This window comes from Thermoascus crustaceus, assembly GCF_041956765.1.
Source record: "Thermoascus crustaceus strain CBS 181.67 unplaced genomic scaffold VTN00scaffold_3, whole genome shotgun sequence".
NCBI lineage: Eukaryota > Fungi > Ascomycota > Eurotiomycetes > Eurotiales > Thermoascaceae > Thermoascus > Thermoascus crustaceus.
Genome location: NW_027192529.1, coordinates 3089600 through 3108547, shown reverse-complemented (window position 1 = coordinate 3108547; position 18948 = coordinate 3089600). Strand labels below are relative to the sequence as shown.

Here is an 18948-nt window from a genome sequence, read left to right as displayed (position 1 = left end):
GCCCAGATCTTTGGCCTTAGTTGTGGTTAGACGTCAGAAGCTCGCGCGGAACAGTTCCAAAAAGTACTGTACAATCAGAATTTATCCTCCTCCACCTCCCTCTCCCTCCACGATTCATCATCCCACTCATCACCACAATCCGGCATGTAAGGCTCCGACAACCACGCCGTCATCCACACATGCATCGCAAACCCCATATGGTCCGTAGTCTTCAAATCATCGAATCCCCTTGCCATGATATCCTCCCTCCCTCCAACCCTACGCACATACACCTCCGAAACCATATCATCCTCAGCCCGCGGCCGCTCGATGCGGTCAAACTCGACGAAAATTACACCCTTCTCGTCCCACTCTTCCTCGGGGGCATCGATGATGATCAATCCGCGGCGATAGTCGCGATGGCGTCTGAATGGGAAAATGGGAAACGCTGCATTCTGGCTATTCCTGGGATTCTCGCGATCGGCGATCTCAGCTTTGAAATGGTCCACGCAGCGTGATACTCTTTCCTCTTGAGACAAATTGGCGGGAAGGGGGAAGCCGAATACCTCGAGACGATTCCTGTATTCTGGGCTGCCTGCGCGTCGCGAGTCGGTTCCCTCGTCCAAGGAGTGGTCGAGCCTTTCGGTATGTTGGGGTTTGTCTCGTAAATTGCAAAGGAGCGGTTGGGCATATCGTTGGCAACGTCTGCTTCGATGGGCATGTACTTGATCGAGATGGGCGTTTTGCCGTTGTGGCCGGTGGTATGGACAAGTCGGGCATGCACACGGGCGATCCGGGCCATAGTACCTAGTTCTTTCTGAATTGTCTCTGTGAGGTTTTGTAGATAAATTTGTGTTTAGAAGGTTCTATGACCATGTGGTATACGTTGATGCAGGAGCGATGTCTCCTAAGTTAGGTATCCAGATACACGGACGTGATTGGCCGGTAGGTGCGAGTTTGTCAAATACTTCTTTTGGTCCAGCTCTAACAAACATCGCTGACCGTCGCAGAATCGGGTCCTACATAACATTACATTACTTAGGGGATAAATAGATTTGGCTATTTCATAATAATCTACTTTCTATTCAGATACTCTACTAAAAAGGGTCGATTCTTTTTGGTTATGTGAACGTGTGTTGCTGCAAGCTTAGGCCACGAAAGCTAGGGAGCATGCATTACCTCTTAATTCTTATTAATTCCAACTGTGAAGCTATTCAGACAGATCAGGAGAGCTTCTGCATCGGTAAATTAACGCGTAAAAAGTGACACCCGTTATTACAGGACTGGACTATTGAGTCTGAACCAGTTCTCTGCATTAGAGTCAAGACATGGAAGAAAGGGTGAAACTGAGAGAATGTTGAAGATAAATAACTTCAAAGGCTTCGCGATAACCTGCACGTACGACACATTCAAAATAAACATCCACTACATAACAAACAGTGACGGGCATAAATAGGCACCAAATAGATGGGTGGAAGTTAAATGGAGTGTCCTTTCTTGTTGCCGGGATACAGTCGCGAGTACTTGACTTTCTTCCCGGGTTTACCGGTTCAGCTAAGCCATAGCTTAGATCAAGGCAAACGCTAGGATGGCTACTCCAGCCACTATAGCAACATGCAAATTGTCCATGACAGCGTGACTCGCGGCGCCAGTAAAGACAGGGACGGAGCCACTGCTCTGGCTGGCAGTAGGTGCAACAGGGACGTGAGGTCCTCCTGAGGAGGGCAAGACAGAAAAGGTGGTGGGCCAAAGACCACCGGTTCCAGAGGGAAGGGCAACACCTGATGATGGGGGCACAGGAATAACAACGACCGTGGAGACTATCATATTGGTAGAAGTTGCAGATTTGGTGACGCCCTCGCTGGGCAGGTCAGCAGACACAGGAGGTGCGGACGCTTTGGTTGAAACGGAATCAGCTGTGGTAGTCGTGCTACAAGGTACAGTGAGGGTAACAGTAGTCGGTGTTGGGGCGCAATGGTAACAAACAGTGACAGTTGTAGTCCAGCCCTCCGGGGGTGGTGATGGTGCGGGTACTTGTGTCACAGGGCCAGTAGGCGGAGCAGTCGGGGTCGCTATCGCGGATACCGTTCCCGGACAGTATGTTGTCGTGTACGCTGTAGTGATTGTGGTGAAGCCTGTAGGGCAGATGTCGACGTACGAAGTGACAACGACAGTAGTGACAGTGGCAAGCTCCGAGTTGGGACTTGACGGTTTGGGACCGGCTGTCGTGATGGAAGCGCTAGAAGTGATCGGGAAGGAAGTCACACGTGTGCTTGAGCCAGAATAGCTGATGGTAGCAGTTGAGTCACTATGAATCTTGCTCGTGGTGATTTTGCGCGTGACGCTTGCTGAAGGAGTGACCGCCATTGGTTTGGACTTGGAGCTAGACGACGAACTAGAGGTTGGGATGCTCGAGGAGGAGGGTGCAGTGGTCAATACGACGCTCGAACTGAGGAAAGACGAGATATGCAATGGGGCTCGGGTAGCCGAGCTAGATCTTGTACTGAACGAGGTCTTCCTGCTGACGCTTGGGGTAGCCACGATACTGGATCTCGAACTCGAAGACACCGGTGTCGTCGAGTGCTCCGGAGTGCGCGTAGGCGTTGTCGCAGTCGAATGCTTCAACGTACTCGAAGACGATGTGGTCGAGTTCTTTGACATACTTCTAGTACTCGAATTCGTTGGCGTACGTGTAGGCACTGTGTTAGTCGTGAGCTTTTGTGTGCTCGAAGGCGTTGTAGTATTCCCATGCTTCAGTGTGCTTGAAGGTGTTGATGTAGTCGAATGCTTCGGCATGCGTGTGGACGATGTGGTAGTCGAGTGCTTTCGCGTTCTCGAAGAAGTTGTCGCAGTCAAATGCTTTGGAGTGCTCACGATGATCGTGGTGCTCGAAGATACCGAGATACTTGAAGTCATGGGAATACTCGAAGACGCTGGCGTGCTCGAAGGTGTCCGCGCACTCGAGTGAGTTGTGGTCACAGCAGGAGGAGCGCAGTCATACAATATCCTCTTCATGTTGTCCGCGTAGCTGCCTCCGGCAATCCGATTCAAGTCGGATGCCGTTGCCTCCCAAAGCATGACGCCTCCGAAGGTTTCCGGATAAAGACCCATGTATTTGGTGATCAATGGCCTAACTTCAGCTGGAGTGAGGTAGAAACCAGGGTTGGCAGCGTGAGGAGACGCCGGCAGACCAACAAAGAGCTTGGCGGAGGGATTGCCTCCTTTCTTGATTACTTCCACCCATTGGTCGAAGTTGAAGCCAGGATTGCCGGTACCATCGACGAAGTTCCGAGCGGAGCAGCCGACCGTGTTGTAGAACTGAACCCAAATAAAATCGAAGGCCGCATTTTGAATTGCATCACTCAGCTGTGGGTCCGGAATCGAGCATTGGGGAGCACCGGAGATATAGAACTTCCTCTCGGGGTAATGCGCAAAGTGCCAGCGAAAACGGTTGATCATCGTAGCATAACCTGGAATGGTTAGAGCTATTGCTTGTCTCAGAAGGGAATACAGAAAAGGGTTGTCTACACACCGAAACCGCCGTTGTGCTCAATATCGAAGTCAAAGCCATCTACAACAACGTCACCAAATGGACGAGGCCCATTAACCCCAATCCAGTCGTCTATCTTTGGACCAAACGCGCCCCACAGAAAGTCGGCGAATGCGAGGGCAGATTCCTCGCTCTTGATCTCTTGATCCATCGGATAGGCACCTCCGAGTGAGAGCATAACAATCTTGCCGGCAGCCTGACATTTTGGAATGTCCTCTTCAAGTTGATGACAGCCAGACAACAGTCCCGATGTAAGGCCGCCAATAGTAAAGGTCAGACCATCACACTGGTTTCCGAAATTGCTACCAGGCCAGCCAGTCAGACTCTGATCGGGAAATATATTGACGAATCCGATATTAATGATGTCTAGCGATGTCTCCTCGCAAAAATGGCTCAGCCGTTTTTGGTTTGCCCCTTGGCCCTGGTGAGAACATCAGCGTCTATGATTAGGCAAAAGCAACTCTTGAACTGCATCGTACATAATAGACCGCGACGTTAGTCTTCGATTGAACATCTAGAGCCGCTGTGAGGGATGAGAAGATTGGCACTGCAGCAACCGCAGTAAGAAATTTGGCAGGCAGCATTGTAAAAACGAATGATGATTAGTTGAGAACTGTAAGATATGTGATCAAAAAGAATGATATCTGGCTGAGCCAGAGTAGAGAACGTAGTCGCTTCAAAGAAGGGACGCAGACAAAAGCCTGCTTTGGCAGACCACCGTCGGTAGAGATGGCAGTGACAGGTGTAAGAGACTGTAGTTAAGAACGAGGGATAAACAGGATATAAAATGACTGAAATAAAGAGGGGCCAACCGCGGCGCCACTGCTGGTGCCTGGGGTCAGAAAAGGGGAGGATGCCCGTATACCGATCGTGACAAACGGTGACTATCTATGAATAGCGTCTGGGGGCCAGGATATGGATCCAATCTCACGGGGTCACCAGGTATCTCAAGCCATAGCGGCAAATTCCTTGGTGCAGCGCATCTGACATTATTTCGCGCGCACCGGCACATTCACATGGCCTAGACGGAAGGAGAAACAGTGATACTTGTTGACATATAGCCTTTCAAGTTCAGCCTTCCCCGTCAACAGAGCAAATACTCAACAACCTGGTAGTAAATCATCCGCACAGAACCTCCGTTGCAGAACCGTATATCCGGACATGAAAAAAAAAAAGCTAGAAGCAAAAAAGACATGAGGTTGCATTAAGAGACGGGGCATTGGACACGTCCAGCCCAGCCACGGCGACCGTAGTACGAGAACTAAGATGACAAAGGTCCGGGACGCCTCTAGAGTAAGCAACTAGAATAGGAACAGGAAATTAAAAGAAGTAAGCTTGACGAAATCCATGGAACGAGAACGTTTAGCCACAAATAATGTTAGATGAATACCTAACATCTGAGAAAGCCACCATTAGGCGGGCGCAGAATGAGAGAGGGGTGTCAGCATAAGATGGAGCTGCATAAATGTCTCTCTGTTGGCTCGAGTGATGTGGATGATACTAATGCAGACTGAGGCGGAGATGGAGAAAGAGTCAAGAGTCTGGAGCGACGAAGGCTTGATGGAGTCGAGCCAATGTCAGGCTGCAGCCGCCAACTTTGCCCGAGGTTGGGTCCAAGCCCGCCGCGCCCCGGGCCAAAGCGCCCGCCTGCCGGATCGGGTTAGGGGTAGGGCTAGGGCTTCAGCCTCGTCCAGAGAACGAACGCCTAGCCAACGCCCGTCATCTCGCTCCCTCGTCGATGAGGGGCTCAGGCCGCTCAGGGGCCACTTCGATATGGTCTCGGACCTTCGATCCATTCATTATGTTATTGATGTCATCATGTCGAGCCTGACGGAGCCCTATCTGGCAGCCTGTTCGGATCGTGGTCCGGATCTTCATCCTCATCTCACCTTTTACCCATCAGTCTGACGCTACTACCTCCCGTTTTTCTTTGGCCTCCAGTTATATTTTTACCGTACTTCAAAATGTGCAATCATAACCTTCCGCGAATCAAGCGCTTGTCTTCTGAAAGAAAAGAAAAACCTGGTGCTCAACGCGCCAGCCTCTGCTTCTGAGGCAATTCGCACACTGCTTAGGCCTCGGTGCTGCTACTACTCCGTATTACTACTGTGACTACCTCGATACCCGGAAAGGAACCGCCAATGCTTACTGGTCATGCCAAGCATCGGTCGCAAACTGGTGCAAGCCGCTGCAACATCCACACGCTTTTTACTCTGAATATGATACGCCGTTAAGCGAACACATGTGTCTAGATCAAGGTTTGTGCAGGATGTACGGACGCTGAATCTCTTATTATTACCAGTCTCTGGAGACTGGCAAGGATAAGTCCTCCGATCGCGGATAATTTGCGGAAGTGACAGAAGCTAATGTCCAGACTTGACGGGTTTCACAATAGCGGTACCTAATGGAGACACCATGTACCTGCATGGTGCTTGAATACTACAAACAAAATAATAAATATCAAACGGTCCAGGTATCTTCCTTGACCACGTCAAGTCACCAACACCCGTGCAGCCTGCAGGCCTCGCTTAGAGAATAAGGTTCAACTGTAACTTTCCTGAACAAACTTCCGGTTGTTGATGCCTTGATTCCTCGGCGTACTCCGTATGCTACCTCTTATGATTTTCTTGGCATTTATACAAGCACTAAGGTTATCGGGCCAAGACGGTGAACTGTACGGAATACTCCGTGCGCCGGCACTAAAAGCATGTCGGAGCAAATGTCAGGGGAACTTCCGATGCCAAGGGTCACTATCAGGTCATCACGCTCCTCAAGACAATTGACTGATCCGATCTGGTGCCGCTATGGACACGGTGTATGGAGCACTCAGTGCAAAGTGAAAGAGCTTCCCTTGAAGGCTATGGTTGCACTGATGCTCCATCGGCAATTCAGACAGTAGTTGGCCCATTATTGCTCAGCTCTATCAGGAGGGATATAAGCACCAACACCTACCACATATTTAATTGACCATTTTCCCAGGTCTTTCTGTCAAATGGAGTTGTGGTCTTTAATCCCTCTTCTCTCCCTGCAAATTTCGAAATATGAGGCGCTCCAGGTTGGAATGGAGTGCTTCAATAACGATGCAAGGCAAGTGTGACCCCCTAGCCAGATTACGAGGTTGATTAAGTGTATCGTTCCAAAAAGACTGTTCGCCCCTGCGGACGTGCACCACCTTTTTGAGTGGCAGGATTAGGATCACACAAAAGTCGAAGTAGGAGCTCCAGTCTGCCTTTGGCAAACATCCAGCGCTATTCCTCATTTGGTTGCTCAACCACGTGCGAACCTCTCAACCACCGCGACTGCGAACATCATCCCTTGTTGCATGAAACACTAAACACGCTGTCAGCATTTCAGCTTTGTTGTCGTTTTGTACGACTCAAACTCTTTGTCTTGTCTGTGGGCAACTACATATTCTCCCTTTCCAGTGTTCTTTTCATCTACTATAAAATGGGATCCCTTGAATCTGTCTCAGAAAGATATCTGCATGGATTCACATCAGCATCACCACGCGGCGGTTGTTTCTTATGCATGTCTCAGAGCCTATACGAATTATCTCGAGGGAGATAATTGAATGATCTTTAAATCTCCGAACCCTTAGCCCGTTGAGGTTAAGCCCGCTGATCTCAGTGTCCAGCCTTGGGAACAAACTTGCAGTCCCCCTTTCAATTGACAGCTGCTGTCATAATCCACTTCCCGCCACCCTACATATAGCATTCCTGCTACCCCCGCATTCCAGAAGATGACCCGTGTGGCCGTGCCCCTGGATGTCAATCCCTTCTATGCACGCTCTTTTTTCCCTTCATGCCCGCCACGCGTGGGGGTGCATTCCTTACCCCCTCTCTTTACCTAAGCTTCGCGTCGACGCGTCCAGTGTCAATTAGGTTGCTCTTTTAGTGCTCGAAGCTCCCACATTGCCAAATGTCTCCTTCCTGCTCTTTTTCAAACTCCTAGAATATGGTGTCGACGCCCCTTCCGGCTCTTTTACTCTATCACGTTCGTTGATTGATATTCTAGTTGATACCCCTTTCTCGTACCGCTTGAGCCCCTTCGGATAACACTCGTTTCGCTTTTTAATGCGTTTCGACAGCATCATTCTCTTGAGGCTGGAAATAACGAATCTGAATCTCTTGCGTTTTCAACACCATGGCCAACGGGATTTGGTCTCCCCCCAAAGGCCGGAGGGGGTGGACTCTCATTGTCTTATTAATATCTCAGTATCTTATACTACTACAGTCAATAGCCGAATGTGTGCTTGTGATTCTACTTTACGCCATGAAACGCGTTGATTCGACAATGGCGCCCAGCTTGGTATTAAGCCTTATTGCAGTACGTGCAGTCTTCTAAAACATGTCTTGTCTGAAGCTGACCCATATCCGTGATAGTCCTTCTTTTCTATTCCATTCGTTTTTTTGCACACTCTTCTAGCGTGGCAGTTCAAGAAAAGTCCGGCCTTTAATGTCCCAAGGACGAGAATACACATGGCGTGTTCCTACCTTCCGCGCTTTATGATAATGTTGTGGCTGGCAGCAACGGCAGCAGGTTTAATAGTGGTTTCAAAGCAGCCTGCATGCATTGCAGGCCATTCAAGGATCTTCTGGAAAGCCGGTGTCGGCTGTGCACTCCACAGGGCTTCTGTCATCGTTGCTGTCTTCTCCTTGTAAGCCGCTTGGAATTTGACCTGAGATACCAAATCCGTCTACTAACGCACCTCCTTTCAGCGCCACTGTCAGCGCACTCTTCTGCGCGGTCGAGCTTTGTCATCGTCCATACGATGCGTCGTTGATGGGCTTGTATACGCCGCAGCGACCACCACGAGAGAGGAGCACGTTTTCGAGCTCCAGCTGGGAAAGTGAGACGCTCAAAAATGAAATATTCTATCTTTGTCGACACCCCAACGCCGGTCCAGGTAACGGTGAATTGTATTGGTCACCCAACGTCAGTTCAATATTTGAGCAACCAGTTCGTCCTCCCAGCATTCGTTGTCCGGCACCAGCCCGAACACGGCCGCAGTTACGGATTAGCACACATACCGCCTCTATCAAACCAGAAATCCATCAATCAAGCACAGCTCCCACTCCAATTGACAATGCCCCCAAGAGTGTCACTGGGAGTGTTGTGAGCGATGCTTCACCTATTTCTCGAAATCCAACGCCATGGGCCTCGCAAAATCCAAGCAAACCTGATGTCACCATCCCTGCCATTCCTGAGCTTCCTGGCGTCCCCTCGCCTCCTGCAAAATCCAAGCATACGCGACAGAAGTCTTCCGTCTCGTCGCGGAGAAGGTTCCTACCCAAGGCATGGCTGAAGTCTGATCCTCTGTCTGCCGATCCGCAAATCCGCGCTCTTTCATCGCCTGACCTTGGCGCAGAGATGCAGCCGCAGACGGAGGAAGGAAGCAACGCAAATAACAACATCACCGACACATCGTCAAGCATTATGTCTACACCACCAGAGCTTGTTCGGCAGACATCCTGCCCATCGCCCATGCAAGCGGCCACTGTGCCTCCTAAACCCGAATCCAACCCACCAACGACGCCTACACCACGTGCAATGAGCACAGCTCCCGGGAGCCCACCTGCAGTCCTTCCTCCCGAACCCCTCACAGTCCGCAAGTCCCGTTCCTCCTATATTGCTCCTCCCCCTCGCTCAATCCATCACCCTCATAATCCAAACTACGTTCCTCCTCCACCAAACCACCCTAGCCATGGTCCACCACCTCATGGACGTGGTCACGGCCACGGCCGTCCGCTACCATCATCAGAGACCGACGGGATAAGACGTCATAACACCAGGCGCCATAGCAGCACCCCCTACCGCCAATTCGACCGGTCCCAAATCCTCCGCCACACCCAGAGCCACCGTTACCACCGCCACCAAGACCCCCGACGATTTCACGGTCAGCGGAACCGCTTCGACCCTTCGCGCGCCCTGCCCCCGATCCCGCACAGTGATGACGTCGAGATAGTCTACCCGAGCACGCGTCGATCGCGTAGCAGCACCTACGGCGGATTTGGAGTAACTACGGACGGTCTGGGCATGATGAGGGCAGGGACGCGGTCGTCGGTGAACCTGTCATCCGGTGTGGTCTTTACGGGGAAAGAGAACCAAATAGATCCTAATACGTATCGAGGGGCACAGAGGACGAGTATACACGGTCTTCTGGCTTAGATGGGCAGCATGAGATGAGACGAGACGAGATGAGATGAGATGAAAGAGGATAATTATCTTTTTTGCATTTATCTCAACAGTTATGTACTGTATGTATGGTAGTTATTTAGCGTCATGATCCTAGTTTTAGGAAGATAGTTATAATGATACCACATATGGATTATTTTGATATACGGACTTTCCCAGCTACTACACAGGTTATCTTACACTAAAACAAAAACCATCGCCTGTATGTCCCCACTTCGTGGTTAACTCTCGCGCCTTTGCTCCCCTGCTAAAACATGCTTGCTCCCATCTGCTATCCTATTTCCATCGAGATCCTCCTGCTCCTACTGCTATCTCATCCCCTGTACTACTATCAACGCTTCCTTGGTACTCCACTACATCGATATCCTCAACTTTAGTTGAAACTCCACCCAAATACTTATATTTTACACGCCCTTACACTCAATATAGCTTCCTTGATGCCTTAAAAAAGGGATCCTAATATGCAGGCCTGCTAGAATAACACGAATAGGAACAACAATAGGGAATCAATTATGATGATGATGAATTACATCGACATAGATCTAATCAATCAATGTATTAAGCACAAGTCAATCAATGACCGGGACAGAAATCAACAAACACTACGCTCTTCAACTAGTCAGTTCTTATAGCCTCTATTTGTTGTTCGTTTGTTAAGACCAACGTGGTTTGCGATATGGCTTGAAATTTATTTCCTCAGTAGTAACACTCATGTGGTGTCTAAGGCAATCTAATAGAGTCTTCGTGTTGGGTGTTGATCTGTAAGAAAGAAAGCAAGAAAGAAAGAAAGCAAGAAAGAAAGAAAGCAAGAAAGAAAGAAAGCAAGAAAGAAAGAAAGCAAGAAAGAAAGAAAGAGAAAGAAAACTCTCAACAGAATTGCGCATCTCAAGGAGATATAAGAGGCCCCCTGTTAAGTGAAACGAAGCCTGCTACATCTATCATCTGGAGGAACTAGGAGCGATAACGCCGTTTTGCACTCCGTCTGCGAAGCGTCCGCTTTCTTATTCCTTGAGTAGAGTTCCAATTGGTCCGTGGTGACGTTTTTTCCTCAGAGCTTACTGCAGTTTCAGCAGATGATAGACGTTGAGGAGTAGAAGGCTCTTCCACCTTGGTGTCGACACTCGAGAGCCGTCTGGTGTTCTCTACATCCGAGCTCCTTCTGTTCTTGTGCCAGCGACGGGCAAACTTAGCTGCCACGTCAATGTAAGAGTACTTACCCAGGAAGGAGACCCGCCGAGCCTTGATGCGTTTGTCGAGCAGCAGTCGGTTAATTTCATCTGCTAACTTTTTGAAATCCTGTGTACTTATTTTATCACCAAAGTGGAAGCGCAAATTGACATATTCCCCTCTGAGATCGTCCCGAGGCTCGACGGCATCAGGATTGTTAGTCTCTCGCATCGGTGCAATGACAATATTGTCGGGACTGCAATGGAGACGATCTGCCATCACGGGGATTTGAGACGAAGGAAAATGCGGGGCTAGTGTGATTTGATGCTGCAATTCATTCAAGGGGAAGTATTCCTTCTCATGCAGTTCTTTGAGAGCCCAGATCAAAGCGGAAGTGAACGAATCGAGTCCGGGAGGTCTCGTGGTCCCTTCTGCGGTACAGGCACCTAGGATTTGGAAACGAGATCTGCTTCGAGTCCGGCCGAGGACTCCCGCTTGGCAGCAGTCAAAAATAGCTAACACGTCGGCTTCAGCCATTGCGATCTGCTTCTCAACGTTCTCCCAGACTATAGTGTGTCGATCAAACTGCTTCCTCTGCATCTTCTGGGATGTATTGCTGTCCCAAGGAGTCAGATATCGTAGCACAAGTCCGGTGTCGCTTTCCTATTTGGTTTCCTGACTAGAATATTTCCAACTCACCCGTTGAGCTTGAGAGTACCGTCCTTACTCATATCTGAATACCCATGACCAGCATAATAGATGATGATGAGAGTATGCGGGTCGTCATGCTCGTAAAGCAATTCTGCGAGGTAAAGGTTCATTTGCATCTGCGCTCTTCTCCTATGATCGAGGCGTTTCGTTGTCGTTTCGAAGCAGTAGAGGTCCCTGAAAACGGTGGCCAGCTCATTCACCTGTTACCATGTTGTCAGCTTGGACGTTCCTCAGAGCAACGAGGAGGATACGACCTCCTGTTCTGTCTTTAAATCATCAACTTCGTCATCCCATGACAGGAGGAGAGCAACAGTTCGGCGATAGCGGACATATGGCGTTGTGACTTTCATGCGCTCGTCCCAGAGCATTTGAAGTAGAGTTTGTTCTGATTGAAGGGTCGGCGAAGAAAACTGAGATCCTCCATCCACGTCACTAGGAGATACGTCGCGAGACGCCATCTCGCAAGGTACTGAGAGGTTCATCCTCTCAGCTATAGTTGATCAGAGGTTTCCATTCTGTGAGGGGAGTTGTAAACATATAGCCTCCTTATAAGAAGGTTTGTCGCTCTCAACCTCAGCCACCCAGGGTAATGGACGATGGGCGCGCCATTTTACCCCCGGGCCCTGCAACTTACCTCCGGAAGCCGGTGAAGGGGGTGAGGGGGGCTGCGCCACACCGAGTCCGTCCGTCACGTAGGATGTATAGGTAACCACAATAAATGAGTCAAGCTTGCAAATTCCTCACATGTCTGTATCTCTCAAGGGTGACAGATTCAACAGAGATATGTTTATATGGTATCAAAAGGTCGGGTTTCGAGGTGTCTGCAACGAGACAAGCTCCCTCCAAACAAGGCTTCTCCTAATTAGGACGTAACTGCGTACATGGCGTGCAAAGCATGAGACGACGAGATGCATCGGTCGATTTGCGAGTTGGCGGTGGTGGAGGCGGGGTAGGATACGGATGGAAGAATTCTGCGGCGGCTGCGGCGCTCATGCATCCGCAATCACACCCTAACTGCTGCACAACACGTCCCATGCTGTCCGAAAGCTGCGAACCGGGCGCTAGAGTGTCACGGGTGCCCGTTCAGCTCTCCTGATAAATGTGCCTTGCCGTTCTCTCTCGTATTCCATTCGTGCTATAGTCGAAGCAGGCATGAGGTGCGGATAACACATGCAATGCCTTGGACTCTCCACCGACGGTAGACGCCCTTCCAGCTGCAAAGCACATTCGCTTAAGACTGCTGTCCAACCATGAGCTAAGCGTCTTGACCATGGGATAAAATTCCATTTTGAGCCTCATCGATGGCGCGAGCATATTTAGGGCGCAGCAGCTGAAACCGCAAGGCTTTCTCTCAAGGCAGAGTCCCTGTGGATCGAATGATTAAACTTCCCTAGCCTCGCAAAAATGGCCACTGATCAACCCTTAGAGGTCCATGAGAATGTTCAGGTAGGCAGCACACCAACATATAGAAAGAGGGAGCTGACTCACTGTAGAACGAACGGCATGATGGCCCTGATGGACGAGCTTACGTACCCAGAAAGCCCAGGCGACCCTCAGTACGTTTGCCAATACCATCGCATGTACCATGAAGAATGAGGCTGACGTTTCTGTCAAGGAGCCAGCCAAGTATCAAATCGGGGATATGTTATGGCTGAGAACGGCTGTCTGCAATATGCCTGTAACTGTCGCCAACAGGTACCTCGACTCCAGTGGAGAATGGAAGTATCAAGTTGAAGATAGCAACGGTGAACTGTACAGCAACGGTGAATATCTCACAGAAGGTTTACTGAAACGCTAAAAGCTGTATTGTACAATTAGTCATAAGGGCAGCCATACTGGTCTGCCGAAACCAATCGATTTAAAAAACATGCGTCAGGGTGTAGAGGTAGGGCGTGGCGCTGCTGAAGATGTAAAAACTTGCTGCGCCTTCTCTTCACGTATATATATATATGAGAAGACTCCGATGACCAGAATAAGGTTCTCAAAACTCACAAAATAATTTTGGACCAAGCTTGACTATCGGTCTCACAGATATCTTATCTGAACGATGCGTCAACATACAGACGTGGAAGCAGGCAACGTCCCAGCCTTGCCGACAAGTAACTTTGATGTGAACACGCATGCAACCTCACCATCCTTTTGCCTCAGAAACTGGAGGCTTCTGTCACCCTTGTAAGCAAGCAGCTGATTGGCTCTCAAACCATGCTAACACCTGCCGCTCTGAGCTGCAACATAGACAGGCACAACTTTCATCGCTTGGTAAGAGTTTGTCTTGGCGAAATTCGGAAGAAAGCCTCTATGATGATGCCGATGATCAAATAATTGTCCGAGACTGTAAGTATCAGCGGTGACACTCATAGCACCAAGTTATATGCTGAACTGCCGGCAGTACAATCATCCCCTCGAGGCTACCCCAATCTCGCAGCCTTCCTAGACAGCGATGAAAACTTCGCCGTCTACCGTCGTTTTGGCTATCTCCAATCCCGACTTCTTCTTGAGAAGCAGGATGAGCTTCGCATTTTGGAAGAAGAGCTCGACCACATGGATCAAATCTCGCGTGAAAGCCAGCTCGTCACCCGAGACCTCGCAGAGATGGACGCTGAACCTCGCAGAGAGCTCTTCGCCAGAATTGAGAAAAAGTTCCATGAATACGGTAAGCAACCCAAGCAACCTCCTGACAGGCTCTGCTTTACGTTGAATGTGGCGCTGATTGGTCTACAAGCAAATTTACTGACTACCGCACAACAACTAACGTCGATGAACCGACCATCCAGATCTGACTACCAAAGCGTAGTGAATTATATGGCCAATAACAAGCCGCTCATCAGGGCCGAACGGTCCTTTATCAGACACAGAGAGGATCTTGTAACACTGAGACCAGGTAGGGAACACGCTTGGCTGGACAGCGCCATCGAACACGCGTTGAGGATCTTCCACTGCAGATTTATCGAGGTGATCCTTTCCCTTCTCAGCTTCTCGGCTAAAGAAAAAGAAAAATATCACCTTACTAACAAACGATTTAGTATCTATTCTGCTCCAAAGTAAGATTCGAGAAAAATCACCAGTCATTCATGAGGACGATGATCCTGATGCGTGCATCGCACCCCAGGAAACACAGATGAAAACCGGCGGAGATAAAAAGAATATCAACGATGAATCCGACGTCATAGCAGTCTACTACACCCGATCACGGATCAACGCTGTTGCCAATTGTATCGTCGTGTCAATGGTCGTCCTCCTCCTTGTCGTTCCAGTTTACGTACTGTTCCATCTGCTGGAGGGGACTAACTCCGACAAAGCGTACGCCATCTCCGTTGGCGTCCTGCTCGTCTTCATCCTTGCCTTCTCTGCAGTCCTGCATCTCTTCACAAGAGCCCGACGCCACGAGATACTGGGCGCTGCAGCGGCGTAAGTAAGGCCCCATCTGGTAGAAGTCTTGTGGAGACTAATAAAATAAAAGTGTTAACAACACTGACATCAAAACAGTTACTGTGCCGTCCTCGTTGTCTTTCTGGGCAACTTTGGTAACTTTGGCTCTCAGATATCGAGCCAAAATACTTAGGTTAACTTCAAGGTGTTTGACCCTTCACTACAGGATTATCGAAGTACGACGGGCTTGTTGATTCAGCCCAGGTCGTACATACATATCTTCAAGGCGTTACAGCTATGGGAAACTCTACGATTTGATGTCTATTAAGACCTTTTGTCTTTCTTTTTTCCTCTCCTTTTCGTGTCCCTCTAAGTGAGGAACTTCTGCTGGGAACATACGCAACATACGCATATGGATTTACCTTCTGCTTTTGGTCTTCCCCCCTTTTTGGCTTTTGTCTTCTAGCTTTTGTTTGTCTGGGGGGGGTTCTGCATTTATACAACACTCCCTACTATAGGGAGAGCATGCTATGACCTACAAGTGTATTTAGTTCGTTCAAGCGGCTCTTTTAAAAAACAAAGCTAATAGCTAGCCCTGTTGACTCAAAGCAGAAAAAGCAACACCTCCGAAGTTAAGGCAGCTCGTCATGATTCCGCAGTTTCAAACCCAGGACAAGAACTATATCTGAGTACGATATTGGCCAAAATAGGGCAACCTTAGCTCTCTACCTACTTCCTTCTACTTACGCCCTCAATTATCAGTCACATCACAGATGATCAATGCGGTGGTACGCCGCACTTTCGCTTACAATTATATATAGTTAGCTAGCTAGGTGTCACTTTTCAGCTTTCATGGCAAAAGTTACAATCGATTGAGCGCTTCTTTGTGAACTTCAAAAGAAATATCCCATTGACCTACACACATTCTATGCAGAGGATTTCGCTCAATCTCAAGCAGCAGAGAAACCATTGTATGTACAGTACACACACCATGCGAATACAAATTGAGCCCCAAACCAGACCATAACCGAACCGAACACCAACCATGGATGCAGAACAACCCTCCAGGCAGAAATCCCAAAAAAGAAAGCCTAGAATTAACACAAAAGGAGAAAGAAAGGTAGGTAGTTAAGGTAGGTGTAAACACTATCCCATCCTCAAACTCGACCTCGAATTCAAAAACATCAATTCACTTCCCGTTCCTCACAACATACTTATACCGATACCCCTGCCTCGGGCCCCTCGATTTCTCATCCCCATTATCCTTAACATCCGGCAGCTCCTTCTCCCCCCACGCCATCAGCAGCGCCTTGCTCATCTTATCCCGCTCCTTGAGCAGCAGATCCACCCTGCGCTCCCACTCCTTCTCGCGCTTCTCCACGGACCTCGCGATCTTCTCATCGACAGCCGCGGAAGCTTCATCCTTGACGGCGATGACAGAGTTGAGTCGCTCGATCTCCGCGTTCAGTTTCCTTAGCTGCGTCTTCTGCGTCGAGGTCGTAATGCGGGCGGACTGGAGTTCCGATTTGAGCTCGGACTCGCGTCTCTCCGCAGCGGCGAGTAAATCGCGCAGATTGCGGGTCGATGCGGCGTAAGAGTCGCGCATGGTGGAGATGGCGGTGGCGTGGGCGCTCTGGAGGCTCTTCAGTTCGGCCTGGTGGGCTTCCTGTACGGCGTTGTAGTCGTATTGATGCGAGTGCGAGGCGGTTGGAGGCGAGGGGGGCGGACTGAGCTGCTGCTGAACGGATTCTTTAGCCTTCCCGAGACGTTCAATGGTGACGAGGGCCTGGGCGTGTTCTTCCTTGACGCGCTCCAGGTCGTCTTGTACCTTGCTGAGGTTGAAGCTGAGTTCCTCAAAGGTGGAGGAGAGGCGGGAGTTTTCGCCTTCGATGGTCGTGATGAGGCTGCGTAGTTCCGAGACTTGGTCCTGGGAACGTCGAAGTTCCAGGTCGAGGGTCTCTCGGGCTGAGGTGGATTCTTTCAGTTCTTCTTGGAGCTTGCTGAGCTCCTTTCGCAACTTATCCATCTCCTCCTCTTGCGGGTTGCTTTCTTTCGGAGACTCTGGGGCAGATTCCTTTCTAGACATACACAGCGCCTTTATGGAATCCAGAATTTCGGTAAATGTCTTGTTGGCAGTTTCGACAGAGAGATCCACGGCTAAAGTCTCAAGACCTTTTTGCTGGTTAGTGACCTGGGACTGAGCCCGTGCAAGATCAGCTTCCAGGACAATGTTCTTTTCCTCCAGCGGCCGGTTCCTTTCTTCCAAGGAAGCGATCCGCTCTTCCAATGTGTCATAATCATTATTTGCAATGTCTATATCCTCTTCAAGCTTCTCAATGTGCAGATCCTGGTCTTCAATGTGGGCCTTCAGCTCTTCGATCTCTGTATTTTTCTGACGAATCTCCAAGTCCTTGGCTGCGGTTACTTCATTCAACTTCATTGTACTCTCTTCCAGTGCGTCATCTCTCTTCCTCAGTTCTTCCCGGACATTATCCAGCTGCTGCTGCAGGGAGGCGATCATCTCGTGATTTTCTTCATTCCGCGTTGCAGACTCGTCGCGATTCTTCAGCTCGGCCTGTAGATCTGCTACACGCTGCTGAAGCGTTTCGAGTTTCGATTCGTTCTCGCTGGCTTTCTGCAAGAGCGCATCTTTTTCGTCATTCTGTTTCTGCAGTATTTGAATCTGCTCACGAAGCAAAGTGTCATCACCGCGCTTCGCGTGCATCTCGTTTAGCAACGTTGTCTTTCTGTGTAGCTCTGCTTGAAGGTGCTTGATCTGCTCCGCAGCCGACGCAGCTTCGAGCACCCTCTTCCGGTTCGCTCGTATTTGTTCATCCTTGTCACGCAATTGATCCTTCAAACGCTCTACCTGTCGACGGAGATCGTCAGGTGCGTCTTCTTCATGCACAGAAGCTCTCTGCTTGCGCCTCGAAGGCGTGATGGCTGTATGAGAACTGTCGGCAGGATCTTCTTCAATGTCTTCCAAGTTTGTCCCATCCTTCATGGAAACATTGTTTCTTCGTAGGAGATGTGACGGCGTCGACATGTCCACTGGAGGCTCAAACTCGCTGTATTCAACCACATCCGCCTCGTCCTCAACGAGGGGTTGTCTGGACTCATGGAGTCGCTGCGTGTCTCCTTCGTGATCATCGTCATTACCATCCCTATCCAGCGAGCTGTCATCACCGAAAAGATATCTCTCCATGTTCACCGTGAAGTCCGCCGGTCCACCGACGTCCGAGAGCTTGTCCTCCTCCCTGGGTGCAGCCAACTCCGGAAGCGTATAGTCGTCTTTCTCATCAAGGCCGAACTCCTCACTTCGGAGCTTGCTGAGATCAAGCGTATAGTCCGCGAGTCGCGCATCTAGCTGGCGTCTCTCATTCCCGGGGTTAGGAGATCTCGATAATCCACTCGATCTGCGACGCGCGGCATTGCTGGCAGCGACGCGACCCGATTCCAGGTTCTCAGTGTCCTCTGCTGATTCTTCAATCGCATCAAGTTGTCCGGGAGGGGAAGAATGAATGGACAAGGCTGTCCGAATCGACGAAGTACCGAGTGTATCGTGGGACGTCAGCAAGGGCGAAGAGGCCCCCGAACCAGCCATGCTGTCGGTCCGTGTTCTTGTTATGGTATGACCAGAACAAGGTCAACTGCTCTCGAGGAAAAGGGGGAGATAGATATACTTGGGGTCATAGCCAGGCTAATAATTTAAGCTATATGAAGATCATAGGGGGCGTGGAATTGATGGACGACGAATCTGAGGCTCGGGAGTTCCTCTACTAGGCGTCTTGGGCGCGAAAATCGGTGGAGCCATTTCATTGTTTATGGGGACGCCGTTTGCGGCTAGCGCCATCGAGCGCCTCGGCCGGCCTGCGACCTCCGCTGGTCAAGCCTCACTTTGGCGCAACATCACAGCGCTCACGAAGAGAGAAAATAAAAGCAATTTACCGGGTTACTACTTAGTTTTTTCATTTTGC

The 18948-nt window shown here is 49.8% G+C and overlaps 8 protein-coding genes across 8 annotated transcripts; 3 read left to right on the top strand and 5 right to left on the bottom strand.

Moving 5' to 3' along the window:
* Nucleotides 1-74: 74 nt before the first annotated feature.
* VTN00DRAFT_6320 (uncharacterized protein) lies at nt 75-781 on the bottom strand (the record flags this gene model as incomplete). Its single annotated transcript, XM_069432944.1, has 2 exons — nt 75-444; nt 546-781. 2 exons carry the CDS (start codon nt 779-781, stop codon nt 75-77), a joined length of 606 nt encoding a protein of 201 aa, XP_069288752.1.
* A 764-nt stretch (nt 782-1545) lies between these two features.
* VTN00DRAFT_6319 (uncharacterized protein) lies at nt 1546-2640 on the bottom strand (the record flags this gene model as incomplete). Its single annotated transcript, XM_069432942.1, has 1 exon — nt 1546-2640. The coding sequence occupies one exon, from the start codon at nt 2638-2640 to the stop codon at nt 1546-1548; it is 1095 nt and encodes a 364-aa protein (XP_069288751.1).
* Nucleotides 2641-2683: 43 nt separating this feature from the next.
* Nucleotides 2684-4113, bottom strand: VTN00DRAFT_6318 (uncharacterized protein; the record flags this gene model as incomplete). Its single annotated transcript, XM_069432941.1, has 4 exons — nt 2684-2912; nt 2981-3449; nt 3512-3950; nt 4009-4113. 4 exons carry the CDS (start codon nt 4111-4113, stop codon nt 2684-2686), a joined length of 1242 nt encoding a protein of 413 aa, XP_069288750.1.
* A 3559-nt stretch (nt 4114-7672) lies between these two features.
* Nucleotides 7673-9697, top strand: VTN00DRAFT_6317 (uncharacterized protein; the record flags this gene model as incomplete). The annotated part of the gene is made up of 3 exons (XM_069432940.1): nt 7673-7855; nt 7912-8186; nt 8248-9697. The coding sequence occupies 3 exons, from the start codon at nt 7673-7675 to the stop codon at nt 9695-9697; spliced, it is 1908 nt and encodes a 635-aa protein (XP_069288749.1).
* A 978-nt stretch (nt 9698-10675) lies between these two features.
* VTN00DRAFT_6316 (uncharacterized protein) lies at nt 10676-12060 on the bottom strand (the record flags this gene model as incomplete). Its single annotated transcript, XM_069432939.1, has 3 exons — nt 10676-11507; nt 11591-11802; nt 11857-12060. 3 exons carry the CDS (start codon nt 12058-12060, stop codon nt 10676-10678), a joined length of 1248 nt encoding a protein of 415 aa, XP_069288748.1.
* A 946-nt stretch (nt 12061-13006) lies between these two features.
* On the top strand, nt 13007-13400 carry VTN00DRAFT_6315 (uncharacterized protein; the record flags this gene model as incomplete). Its single annotated transcript, XM_069432938.1, has 2 exons — nt 13007-13048; nt 13140-13400. 2 exons carry the CDS (start codon nt 13007-13009, stop codon nt 13398-13400), a joined length of 303 nt encoding a protein of 100 aa, XP_069288747.1.
* A 249-nt stretch (nt 13401-13649) lies between these two features.
* VTN00DRAFT_6314 (uncharacterized protein) lies at nt 13650-15299 on the top strand (the record flags this gene model as incomplete). Its single annotated transcript, XM_069432937.1, has 8 exons — nt 13650-13774; nt 13839-13936; nt 13992-14255; nt 14325-14554; nt 14626-14643; nt 14712-15010; nt 15063-15126; nt 15177-15299. The coding sequence occupies 8 exons, from the start codon at nt 13650-13652 to the stop codon at nt 15297-15299; spliced, it is 1221 nt and encodes a 406-aa protein (XP_069288746.1).
* Nucleotides 15300-16160: 861 nt separating this feature from the next.
* Nucleotides 16161-18575, bottom strand: VTN00DRAFT_6313 (uncharacterized protein; the record flags this gene model as incomplete). The annotated part of the gene is made up of 1 exon (XM_069432936.1): nt 16161-18575. One exon carries the CDS (start codon nt 18573-18575, stop codon nt 16161-16163), a length of 2415 nt encoding a protein of 804 aa, XP_069288745.1.
* Nucleotides 18576-18948: the final 373 nt, after the last annotated feature.